The sequence below is a fragment of the Alligator mississippiensis genome, chromosome 5, assembly GCF_030867095.1.
Source record: "Alligator mississippiensis isolate rAllMis1 chromosome 5, rAllMis1, whole genome shotgun sequence".
In the NCBI taxonomy this organism is placed as follows: Eukaryota; Metazoa; Chordata; order Crocodylia; family Alligatoridae; genus Alligator; species Alligator mississippiensis.
This window is the reverse complement of record NC_081828.1, coordinates 215,822,977-215,836,399: the sequence shown is the minus strand read 5'-3', so window position 1 is coordinate 215,836,399 and position 13,423 is coordinate 215,822,977. Positions and strand designations below refer to the sequence as shown.

At 43.6% G+C, this 13,423-nt stretch overlaps 1 protein-coding gene across 1 annotated transcript in view; it reads left to right on the top strand.

Annotated features, from left to right (window-relative positions):
• MYL3 (myosin light chain 3) overlaps window positions 1-8,483 on the top strand; it is a 38,979-nt gene extending 30,496 nt beyond the window's left edge. The window contains exons 5-7 of the mRNA XM_006263764.4: window positions 2,529-2,606; window positions 4,164-4,199; window positions 7,627-8,483. Coding sequence (XP_006263826.1) covers window positions 2,529-2,606; window positions 4,164-4,192 — 107 coding nt within the window. The 3' untranslated portion in view covers window positions 4,193-4,199; window positions 7,627-8,483. The remainder of the gene's footprint in view (window positions 1-2,528; window positions 2,607-4,163; window positions 4,200-7,626) is intronic.
• Window positions 8,484-13,423: the final 4,940 nt, after the last annotated feature.

Sequence of the window (13,423 nt, the reverse complement as noted above, 5' to 3'; positions counted from 1 at the left end):
CTATTGCTCCGTTTCCCATGAAAACCCTTAAAAGTATTGGCGAAAGGTTAAATTTAAGCTGGGCAATGGGGACTACCGATTTGGCACCAAACAGCTAGACTCGTAGTAACGTTTGTGTGCACACCTTTGCCTGCTATAAGTGAAAGGTAAATCCGGGCAGCTTAGCTCTGCTTTATTCAGACATGTTGCCCCGGATTCGCTACTGTTTGCTATGGGGAAATTGCAGGCAGATGCTGTGTGATTAGCCCCTTTCCCTTGTTAACTCACTTCATTTTGACTGTTGGGCTCTAATCTAAGGACACAGACAGGTTAGGATGGGAAATTTAGCATAACTGGGTGTCAACTGATTCATTATAATTGGCCACTCCTATGTTGCAGTAAGTGAAGCTAAACTGAAGTAACTTAACCTAAGATGGGCAGCCTATCTCAGTTTAACTTCAACACACTGCAGGACAGGTTGGATGAAAGAAATATGTAGAGAGGATTCAGCTGACCCACAATAAGTCCCTTACCTTTTAAAATGATTTAACTTTTCATCTGCCTTAAGGATGTGAGGCCAAATAATCACCCAATTCTGGAAAATATTTGCTTTGCAAATTGTGAAAAACTCATCTCTCCCCCCATTTTTTTAATTTTATTTGTCATGTAGATTTATAAGGCATTTTTTGGTTTATCTCCTCTCCTACTGACTCATTTATTCAGCTGAAATGGCTCTGCAATGGGCCTTTGCTAAACTTAGCAGAGAATTTATAGACATTTTTTTTCCTACCACCTCTTGACTTCCGAAATCCAGGGTTTCTTCATGCAATGAAAGGTGATGTCATCAACACAAGAGCCAGCCTGAAAATGTGGCTGTAAATCAGGGTGAAGCTTTCTTTTTCTGTATTCAACAGCACTGAAGTGCTCTGTTGTCACTGGCAACTTAGTAAGCCTCTTTTGAGATCAGCTTTTACTCATTAATTTTTGGCTAGTTTTTTTTTTTTAAGGAACTAAAAGATAGTCCCCTCTTGAGTGGAGACCAAAATCCACAAGAGATGGGTCCTGATCTGAGATTTTGGCTCTGAACTCCAAACCTGTGATTCAAAGGGCATTGATTCCATTTCAGCTCTGGCCTCCGCTAACAATACAACTAGAGATTCTTAAAGCAATGAAATTTAAATAGCTGGCCCCTTCTCTCCTAAATTCTGTGATGGGAGGAAATGGGTACAATGCCAGGAAATCCAGGGGTGATGCAACTGCTCAAGCCACCTTCTACAAAGACACCAGCCTGGTCAGTTCTGCAAGTTGCATAGATATTTCCCTTTCTGCAATGTGCAGCATCCATGTGCCAGCATCCAGAGGACTACTGAAATGGTTAGGGCAGTTTGTGTTCACTCAGGCAGGAAAGTTCAAGAGTAAGCACCAATCAGGGGCTCTTATGCAGACTCAAGTCCCTTCAACTTTGGTCATTCTGGCTGCATCTACACGAGACACTGACTGCAAGACCTCATGACTACTGCACAGTAGCTCTCTGCCTTGAGTTTGGGTACTTTGCCCTTGAACAGAGTATGGATAAATTCGTGTCATGCTGAGCTATTGAGAGGGCACTTCATATGGTGAAAGACAGCCATCTAGTCCAAACAGTGTGACTATGTGAAAGGCATTGCAGGAGGGAGGAAGGAGTTTCAATCTTTTAGGCTAGGGACAGAAACTACACATAAACTGGTCCAAGTCATCAGGAACCAGTTCAAATCTGTAACAGAAGTTCAGCACACATAAACCGCTTTCACAATGGCCAAAAGCAGTTTAAGATAGAACTGGATGGATGTAGTATCAGACTTAAATAATTTAGGTTAAATCAGTTTATTGAACTTCTGTCCCACATCCCTTTTAGATTCAAGTTAATTCACAGTCCCCCAGCATCCCAGGATGCTTTACACCTCCCCTGAAGATTCCACCTTGCAGGGTGGCCCAGCTAGCTGTCTGCTCCAGCGGAGCAGGGAGATATACGCTAGCACCCCCCAGCCTCTGGCTTGGGGCACTGCAAGCTCATGGCTGCATTTCTGAATCAAAAGTGAATGTCTGTTCACTTGCTGATTGGTTCAATCTCTGCAGTTTAGACTAACTTGTGGAGATTGAATTGATTCATCTTCAGGCTTTTTGACTGTCTGTACTGAGCCCTAGTGATGATATAAGCTACCATTACAACCAGAGATTGAAACCCTGTTTCCTCCTCTCAAGTATTTTTTAAAAGGTTATTTTTAACATCTTATTTAATCTGGTTAATATTTGGTTCTTAGTGCTCCAAGAAGAGATGAAGGTGCTAAAGTGTCTTATAATCTGTTTTTCTCCCCTATAGTGTTATGGAGACTATAAAGGTGTGCTGCTATAAAGTGAGTAGCAATGGTTTGAAGGAACCCAGGCAGGCAGCAGATACAACTTGGAGGAAGGTGCCTTTAAGGCATAGGTGTATTTTGGAGGGTGATCACGACATGAACAATGGTTCTTGTACACTGAAATACTGATCAGGAATTTTTTTTCCTGCCTAGGTGAGAGGCTGACTGAAGAGGAGGTTGACAAGCTAATGTCTGGTCAGGAAGATGCCAATGGCTGCATCAACTATGAAGGTAAGACGTGGGGTCAGATTTAGATGGACCTCTAAGCTTGAAAGTTTGTGAAAGCCTGTAAACACCTGGCCCACAGAGGATTCAGATCTGGATTTGGTGTTCTCCAGAGGTCGACAAGGTTAGGCATCAGCATCTGGTTCAGGCTCATTTCACTGAATGAGGTGTCATACCCTTTCTGCATTTGGGGATGGTCATTGCCTGACTCAATACAGACAGACTGTTATAACGATCTGGAATGGCTATTTCTATGTTCTTGACACTTTGTCTCTTCGGAAAATTTTTCCTGGCTACGCCCAGACCACTCTGTCTTTGAATTTGGGCTGGAAATCCACCCTGAGATTGCCTCAATGGAAAAATATTCAGTTCTCTAAATCAAACATGGCAGAGTCCTAAGTACACTCTTTACTTGCTTTCCTCCTCTGACCTGATGATTGATACTATGCATTTGAAAGCTTGTTTAACTTTATCCCAACTATGCATTTGGTCCAATAAAAGATACCACCCCAACAAAATCCTAAGTACTGTACATTATGAAAGAAGTCCATGTATAGAAGTGAAGATGTGTGGGAGTGATACAATCACAGGATATATGACTGGAAGGACCTCCTGGGTCCTCATGTCCAGACCCACTGCTGCAGGCAATCCCATCATGCAATCTTCTAAGAAGCTGCCTTGGCAGAAGGAACCATATATGCCCAGTTGTCTGGGGAGCACATCTGAATCAGTTAACAACTTATCTAAACCTCACTTCCCTGGGTCAATACATAGAATTAGGGGAATAATAGATTTTTCTTTCTATATATATATATATATATATATATATATATATATATATTGGTGCAAATAGAAAAAAATCTATAGATAGATATATCTACCTATATATGTATATATCTATATATATATATTCATAGATTTGTAGATTGTTAGGGGCTGAAGGGACCTAGATCTAGTTCTAGATATATATTGATTCAGAGCAAACAGAAAAAGGTCTATTATTTCCTTAGTTTAAATACACACACACACACACACACACACACACGCACACACACACACACACACACACACACACACACACACAGTTATTAGGCCAATATATAGAGCTAGGGGAATAATAGATCTTTTTCTGTTTGCACTGAACTATATATAGATATATAGATATAGATATAATTTTGCATCAGCCGAAAAGTTGTTGGGCAGAAAATGTGCTGCTTTGCCTGAAATAAACTTTCTATTTCTTTTGTTAAACTTCTTTTTTTTTTTTTTTTGTAATAATTATTGGCAAATTTACTCTGATAGAGAAAAATGCCTCTTGACATTTACTTTTAGAAATTTGGACTTTCTGACTCAGATTAAGTATATTAATGTTTTGCTGAGCTCTTATTGCCAAAGTTTTTGAGGTATTACTTACAAAGTTCAGCTGCAATGCTTGTAGTAAACAATATGAGGAGAATGGCATTAAATAACAACAAAATGTTCTAGATTTATCCCAATACCCCTGATATATACCCATGGGCAGGGATGATCAATTCTCTTCTCTTCTCGTTCTGTTCCTTCCAGCTTTTGTGAAGCACATCATGACCAACTGAATGCTAGGTAAGCCTCCTCCTCTTCTCACAGTGCTGTTGTTTGTCCAGTTTTCCTGATGGTTGTTCAGTCTACAGCTCGACACGGTGCAATCACGTTCACAGAACTGATCCTTTTTCTCCAGCAATTCGCTTCCGAAGTTGTTCTGTTAGAAGCTACAGATGGTGATCATGAGACAAAACATTGGACTGACTTTCCCAACACGGTGTCTTATGATTCAGTTGTGTGAAGGGGACATTTATCAGCTTCAGATAATTTTTTCTAGAGGTTGCAAGGCAGGTCAAGCCAGAGAAGAATGTCAGATGATCACTCTGACATAGAAAACTGTGGGTTTCTTAGCCTTATATTTACAGCTCGTTCTTCTGTGTGAATTAAGTGACACTTTTGTGTAGGTGGGCATTACAGAGGGGCAACCTATAAAATCACAGACTTATAGAAAATGAGGGCTGGAAGGGACTTGTCCAACCCTCTGCTCCAAGCTGGACCAGCCCCAACTACATCATCCCAGACAAAGCTAAATGTTCAGCTTTTGAAACCCTAGTGTATTGTACATATTATGAGGGTGTAAATTAAATAAGACTGGCTGTGTCTACGTGTGTGGTTCACTGCCCAGTTGTTACTGCGCAATCATTTAGTACTTTCCTACCAGCATTACTGCACAGTACCGGTGCCATGTTCCCCCCCCCCCCAAATGCTACTGTGCAGTAGCAAGGAGTTACTGCACAGTAGCTCATTACTACTGCACAGTAGTAGCACCGCACAGTTAATGCCCGGCAATGCTACTGCGTGATAGCAATGAGCTACGGTGCAGTAGCTCATTGTTACTGCATTGTAGCGTCTCATGTAGATGCGCTCAATGAACCCTAATTTTGGCTTATCTTTTACTAAGTGACATGATCCAAGGTTTTGAGAAGAGAAGAAAGACCAAGTGAAAAAAAAAATATCAGTCTGTCTCTCTCTGTCTCTGAGATTGGCTTGGAAGCCCCATCATTGGGGGAAGTCCAAAAAACAATTAGCTTCTAGGAGTGAAAAATGTCAGCAGGCTGTAGAAGGAGCTAGGCCAAAAACTTCCCTTCTTGGCTGCCACATAGCAATCCTGCACATCGCAGTGGAAATATGGCAAAGCACTTCTCAAAAACTGTTGATTTTAAGTGCCTCGGTGTTTGGTGATTCAACTTAAGACACATTAAAGAGAGGCCTTGTTTTTAGAGGGTGGGTGCTCAACTTTTTTTAAGGGGAAATTGGGCCCTTTAAAGGCCACTCAAGCTGGGAGCCAAAAAATCAAGCCCCCCCCAAATTGCTAGTTACTTTTGAAAATGTTGGTGCCCAGCTGAGCTGTAATAGCCTTTTTTCTGCAAGGAAAATGAGAAGTGACCTGAGTAGACAGAAAGTCCTTACAGTGGAGAAAAGACAAATTATCTCTAGAAGTCACTCAAAATTATGATTCTGAACTCAGCTCTCAAGAGAATTACTGGCTTTCTATAGCTCTGGCTTCACTCCTTTATTGGAAACCATCCATTTTCTGGGCAAAGACCTCAGCTGTCTGAGCCATTACCTTCTGCTTCCCATTCCACAAGTGGGCTCTCCAAACCACGATACAACTTACATGCCCCCAAACCCAGTCTCGCCATTGCAAACCAGCTGAACTTCATTTCCCACATTTATTACCCATGGTTTTCTATATCTGCCGGGAACATTTCTGACCATCTTGCACCGGCATTCACATCTTGTCAACTCTTGGGAAACTTTTTGACCAAAGTATCAAATACCCCTGCTCTGATTTGCAAAGTGGCTGATAGACTGGGAAAGACATTGGCTTCTTTTGGACTCATTCCTTTCTTTTTTCTTCTTCTACTTTGGTTTATTTTTCTACCATGTCCTGCCTGGGCCCAGCTTTGTTTAGCTTGTGGGTCTGACCTTATCACAGTGCATGGTGACACGCCTGCCGAACAGTGATCTTTTTTGTTGTGTTCACTGGAGCCCCAGGGAGTGAGTTAACCTGAGTAGCAATCAAATCCAGGTCCACAGTGCTTTTCTTCCAAAATATAATTCACCAAAATGTAAGCTGGCTTTGAACAGCCGGGGATTTTTCTTTCCCTTTGTCACAGTCCAGTTCTCTTTATTTCAGGCATTTCTCTCATCTAAACACACGCAGTTTTAGTTAGAGGCTAGCAGTTTCTCAGCTCCAAAGATATGATCTGGCCGGCTCCCAGAATGGACCATGTCCATAGCTATCATCATTCATTAGGATGATTATTTAGAGAATGCCTGATCCCTAATGAACCCAACCCCCAGTTTTGGAAGAATTTCTCTCTGTTGGTGAATTCTGTGATAGTCCCCTAGAGCAGATCAAAGACAAGCCGACAACTTGAATCTGAACTGATCTGAACTTTTGGAAGTTGATTAGGATCTGGGTCCAGATTACATAAATATCTTCCCCCCCCTCCCTTTTTTTTTTTTCCCCTTGAATTGGTTTAAACCAAATCAAGTTTGAACATCTCCCAGTGCTAGCTGAAGTTTGAGTTTGATTCCAAATGTAACAGCTAAAGCGCATCCGTCTTCTCTTTCCTTTATGATCATTGTTATTTGCCTCTCTGCCTCTTCTTTTTGACCGCAGAGTGGTTCCTCAGTTTGCTTTGCTCTCAGCAGCTGCACAATCTTGATAATACCACATAATTTGTTACATCCTCTATTAGTGACTCCATGGTGGATTTCTTAGACCCCCCTAGGCCAAGTGCTGTCTTGGTTCCAGGCTGCTCTTTCTGCTTTGCATTCGGCCACCCTGCGGGAAACGTTTCCAGATTTGCTGCTCTTTTATTTCCTGCTGCAGGAAATGCTGAGCCTTTGCTCGTTGTAAGTCTGCATGGCACACTGCAATGCAAAGCAGAGATAGGCAAGCAAGCTATAAGTGAGCTAGGCCAGGTATTGGAAGCAATCTTGCTGTGATAGCATGCTGTGTAGTGGTACCCTCGGTTATCCTAAAGGGAGAAGGTGGCTGGATAGCACTGTGCTGAGTGAGGTGAAAGAAACTCAATTAGAAAACCACTGTGATCTACTAAATAGGGAACTGGACTGATCCTCTGGAAGGTTTTGCCCTATTCTTGGCCCTACCTCTGAGCCACTGGGTTACCTTGGGCAAGTCACTTTATCTTGTCTGCCCTCTGTTTCTTCCTCTTCCAACCTTTCTCTGTTTCTCCTATTTAGACTGCAGGACCTCAGGGCAAGGATGGTCTCTCACTTTGTATAGCACCTAGCACAATCTTACCCTGGGAACTTTAGATACTATGGCAATTCAAACAATAGCACTAGAGAGATCATTGCCATTGTTTTTCGTTATGGATGAGCTGAGCACAGATCCAAGAGAAATTGGAGCTGGTTGAGGATGTTGTTCATGGCTGTTTTTTTTCCTAATGATTAAAAATAACTTTGTTTTTAGGACAAGACCGACTCTGCCGAAACCCCGACACTGGCCTTGGATTTCGACGTAACGGAATGTCTCTTCGTTTTCCAGCCCAGATTCCTGCTACAAAGCTACACAATGTACCAGCCCTGAAGTTATTTGGATAGATATATTTCTTATTCATGGGAGGAAATTGGCCTCTGCCAAGACACAAAACAAATGGAAATCAGAAGGCATTAGGGTCTAACTTATGGGTACCTGGGCAGTCTCATTATTCTTTAATGCCAGAGATAAAACAGCACCTTGATATATCTAGACTGGGTGGATGGATATTTCACTTATTTCATACATGGTTGCACCAAAAAAGAATTTGACAATTGGAAATTTAGCAGGCTTTTTTTCCCAGATCTACTGCTTTGAGTCTGCATCTCCTACAAAAACTCAAGGGTTCAATGTCAGCTCAGAAATGTGGGTTCTCCTATGAAAGTGGGGCAAAATAGAGTAGACTTAACTCTCATTACTGCAAAGATCTCTGCTATGCAAAGAATATTTTCTGGTGCGGGAACATATTTAGGAAAAGTGTTCAAGGCTGATGTTGAATACCCACTCATCCACCAGGGAAAACAACCTAATATCCAAACTTTTGGGGTCCAGAAAGCACCACAATGAGGTGCAGGATCTAGATTTGGGGTGAAACATCATATTTTTAACCTTGTGTGCATTGCAACTATTTTATACAGGTTGCCATATGGTATATCTTTTCACCTGGGTCACTTGGTACAACAGTCCCAGTGACAGTGTAAGTGAAGCATCCATCTCAGTTCAGACCAGACAATTTTCTAATATCCACTCCTTGCTACTGTAGCTTTTCTCATTAAAACATTCTTTTCTCAGGTGGGTGTCTTCATAGTTTGCACTCTTGTTTTTGTATTTGTAGTGTGTGGGGGGGGGGGGGTGTGGGGGGTCAGGTGTGTGTCCATGGGAGGTGGGCTAAACGTATAACCCCAAATTAAAACTGGATTTGGCTGTGAATGTCTTATGTCTGTGGTGAGCTGAACATAGACATGGTGCCCAGAGTTCAGTATTTTCATGGTTTATACTCCATTTCCACATCTGGCACTGGGGTTGGTGATGAGGAATTTGGGGGTGCAACCAAACAGTGTCACCCACATTCACCATAGGGATGCTCCCAAGCACTCACTCCTGCTCATGTATGCCATACTGAGAAATATTGCCTGGGAAGTTGTGACAGTGCCTGTCACTTTAAGATGAGAAAAAGTTCTGGGAACAACTCAGGCAGCAATCAGGGAAAATCCTGACCGGAAGGGGGCAGGGCTTGAGGGATATATAAGCCCAGGGCCTGGGGTAGGAACACAGTCTCATCCAGGTAGCTGAAAGGGAAAGACCTCCCGAGCAGGCTTCTGGGAGAGTGACCATGGCTCACACCAAGCACTGAGGGGAGGTAAGGAGGTCCCAGCTGGTCCAGGGAGAGGAGACAGAGGGCCCAGAGAGACAGAGAGCAGGGGATAGAGGGATTGGAAAGAGGGAAGAAGGCCAGAGGGCCCAGGGAGCAGGTGGGGCCAGGGTGTCTGTAGGTCTGGAGTGGGACCATGGATCAGGAGGGGCTGAAGGCCAAAAAGGGCCATAGTCAGAGACTGGCAAGGATGAAGAGCCCTGGGGTTTCAAATGCCCTAGAAGTGGTGCCAAGGTCTAAGGAGAAGGCCCAAAAGCCAGGAGGGTCACAGAGGGAGACTGAAAGGGCCAAAGTGCCTATAGCCAAGAGAGGAACTGCCGAATCAGGAGTCTATAGCCTGTAGGGGTGGTTATGATTGATTAATATGTGAGATATCTGCAAGGCATGGGTGTGGGTATTGGGGATGACAGAGCCCACATAATCAGTCCTTAGGGCGATGAGCAACAATGCTGACAGTCATGAGGCGATTGGACTTGGGAAGCCCTGGGGCAGCCTCCTTTTTCTGAAAGTATCATGTCATCAAGGCATGGCAGGCGAGGGGAAATTGCCCAAAGGCAGCCAGGTTGACAGGGACAGAGGGGGTTCCAGGGTCATCATGGCCACCCTGGAGTTGGACCCCATTACAAGAGCCTCCTCTGAGGACAACCCTAGCTGCCACGTACAAACATGCTGCAGACCAAGGTCTTAAACGTGGCCATGGGAGGAAGTCTGCAGAGCATCATCACTACAGCTCTGGGCTTGGCCTGTGACAGGGGCAGCAGTGGGGAAAACTCAGGTATATTCGGAGCGAGACCCAACAGGGACATGGTGTGAACACCCTGATGATTCCCCTCTAGAGCAGGGTCACGAGATGAGGTCCTATCACCTATGTTATGCTGGAGGCCAGACCATGGGCTTAAAACTGATCTTTCTATCCTTAAAATCTATGCATCTGTTTGGATCTAGACCAAGATTTTGGGGGTCTGTTTTCAGTCCCCACTCCAACAGGAAAAATCTAGCCATTTTTACTGTCTCATTAAAGATTGCATTCAAGAAGACGAGGTATTCAAACAATATCACAGGCAAAGACAGTGGATGATCCGGACCGGTATCCGGTCCGGATCATCCCGATACTTTACTGAGATGAAAGAAAAAAGAATGTCCTTCTAATATCTCATTAGACCACAAAACAGCCATTCTCCAGGGCTGTGTGTACGGCATCCGAGTGTTCTTGTAAAGAATACAACAGAACATCTAAACTTCTGAATTATCTGGGTGGAAATTCTTTTCTCCTGAGAACATGAGCTCTTCCGCAGTTAATTTTAGTAGAGAATGCCACAAGCTTGAAACTCAATGTCTGTTTTATCAGATCATCTTGCCTTGAATACAGCTCCTCAATGATCTTCAAATTTCATGCAACACCCAGGTGTTTCAAGCAAAATATGGAGGCATTTGTGAAATATTTTCAAAGGTTTCCACGTTTTTTTTTCACCAGTTCTAGAGTAAGTTGTCATTTTTCAAAGCTGTATACATTTCAAAATTTGGGAAAAACTGAGGAAATATTCCTCCTTCTATTTCAATCCATTTCCTGGCTCTACATTAGTTAGTGGTATCCCTTCTGATGAGCATGTGTGGTCTGTGAAGCCTGAGCCTCTCGCATTGCTACTTTGGGTACTCACGTATTTTTACACCTCACATTCTGAGGGTTTTTTTGATGTGTGCTGTGTGATTGAGTGATTGACACCTCTTACATCTATGACTAATTTATAGTAATTATAGCAAATTACTATAAATTAATACATTCCAATGATGTGCAACTGTTGAAAGGGAATGTGTGGTACTGGCTTAAATGAACTCCATCTTCTGATTATTCCCAGGTCTCCACCAACTTTCCAGCCAGAAGGAGCCAGCCATGAGATTCCTCTCCCCTCTTGAGGCTGGTCCCAGTATAGGACCTGACCATGCATAATTCAGGTTGTGTGATACTGTGCGCTGGTGTGTTTATAGCAGGAGAAAGGACCCATCTTCCCACAAGCCCCAGTGTAGGTGAATCAGTTCCATCTACTGCCATTAGCTCCATCGCTCCTCAACTCCAAACCAGCATGAAAGCTCCACCTTAACTTAAAATCATAGAAAAACAAGGTTTGATTGGATCTCAGGAGGTTCATGTAGTCCAAGTCCCTACTGAAGGCAGGACCCGTACTGTCTAAACCATCTCACACAAATGTCTGTCTAACTTGGACTTAAAATATTTCTAATGGTGGAGATTTCACAACTTCTCTAGGAAATTTGCTCCAGTGCTGCACAATCCTCAGAGTTACAACGTTCTTCTAATATCTACCTAAAATGTCCCTCATTGCAAATTTAAGACCAGTACTTCTTGTCTTGTTCCTGGAAGCCACAGAAAATAATCTATCCCCATCTTCTTCCTAACCAGCTTTCAGATACTTGAAGACATTGCTCCCCTTAGTCTTCTCTTCTCCAGACTAAATAAACCCTGTTCTGTCCGCCTTTTCTCCATGTTTCTTGGTCCTCTCATCATTATTATTGCTCTTTTTGGACTCCTGTCAATTTGTCTATTCCTATTTTATGGCATGGTAGATGGATTTACCTTTATCAGGTGATCACAACTCTACTTAAACCCCAGGCCATGGAGCAGTTTGAGATAATATAAGGCTCAGAAACCTAGAGGACTGAAGACTGGATTTCTATCTAAGAAGTACAGAGGACATCTCTTCAGGCAGAAGGAAGAAGAGGCATTAGCCCATGCTGCCAGCCTCTACCACTCCTGAGTTAGATTGTCAGTCACCTGTCAAAGTACTCCATCATTGTCCTTCGTATTTCCCCTTAACACTTTCTCTTGCAGCAATGACTGCAAAAAACCTTGACAACAGTTGGTTGTCCAGAGACCACTGCCTGACATCCTGAATGAAACTGTTGAACTTCCTCTGTGACTGTTTGCATCCACCTGTTGCCTCCTGTCTTATATTCTGGCTGCAAATCCATTGGGAAAGGGCTGTCTTTTGGGTCTGTGTATGTACAGCTCCTGGCATATGTAGATCCCATCCATAAGTGGTCCTACTAGGTACTATGGTAATGAAAGTTTGAGATGGCACCAACAATGACAACAAAGAATAGCAATGCTAATGCTAACTCCCAAAAAATGTTAGTAGAAGCATTAGAGAAACTCCCCAAATAGTGCAATTCATTAAAAAAATCATGAGGCATTTGAATACTTGTATTCTGTTTGCTGAAGGCATTCATAAATAAATTACTCCAGCCCTGAATGTGGGAAAAAGTGCTGCCAAATTGTCAGGCACAGAATATATTGTAAATATAAAGTAAAACTATACATGCATTGGCATTAGCAGATTCAACCGAAAGTCACTTTAGATTCACATGGGCAGATTCAACACATTCATCTATCTCACAATATGTAGGGGGTGAGTGGGTAGGGTTCTGTGTGCCTGGGTGCATTTAAACTCTAAGAGACCATATTTTCTAGCATCCCTCCATGGCCACAGATTCATTAAAAAAAAAATAGAGCAGAAGGGGCCCTCAAGAGACCCATCTAATGCAATGGAGCTCAGTCTTTTAGAGCATCAAGTCAGGTGCTTAAGACCTGGATGCTTTATGGGGCCAGGGATCCCCTTTGCTAGGTGACATGGGGAGGGAGAAAAGGAGGGTGTTGGCTGCCAAGGTCAGAGGGAGGGGAGGGAGAGCAGGGGCGGAACACAACTTACTTCTGGTAAGCAGTGCTTGTCTAGGAAAAGGGTGAGGGAGAAGAAGAGGGAGAAAGTAAGGAGCATCTGCCTTGGTGAGGGGAGAGGGAGAGGGAGAGAGCAAGGTGGGTTGTGAAGGGGATCAGCATTGTGGCACAGGGCAGGGAAGGGGATCTGCCAGGCCTAGCTGTATGCTACTGATTCCCCATGCTGCTGACCAGATCCAGGCACTTCAGGAGCCAGATTTGGCCCACAGGCTATACATTAGGCACCAACCCCCTGCTCCAGGTGGGATCACCCCTATCTGAAACCATCCCAGACAAGAGTCGGTCTATCCTGCCCTATAAACATTTCCAGGGACAGAGATCCCCCAACCTCTCTAGGTAATCTATTCCGGTGCTTAACCAACGGTAGGGCCAGGGTTTTAAAATATGCCCATAGTGGCCGAGATGCTCATATAACCACATGCCTGGGACTTTAGGAGAGCACATGCATTTCCGGATCAAGTGAGGAGAACGGGGAACACTGCAAGGGAGGACTAAGGCTCGCGGCTGGAGCGGTGCAAATGGCCCGGCTATGAGGACCAAGAAGGAGGGAAGGTCAGTCAGGCTGTCTGGGCCCTGGGCTGGGAATAGCACGGGGGGTGTGCGAGGCAAGG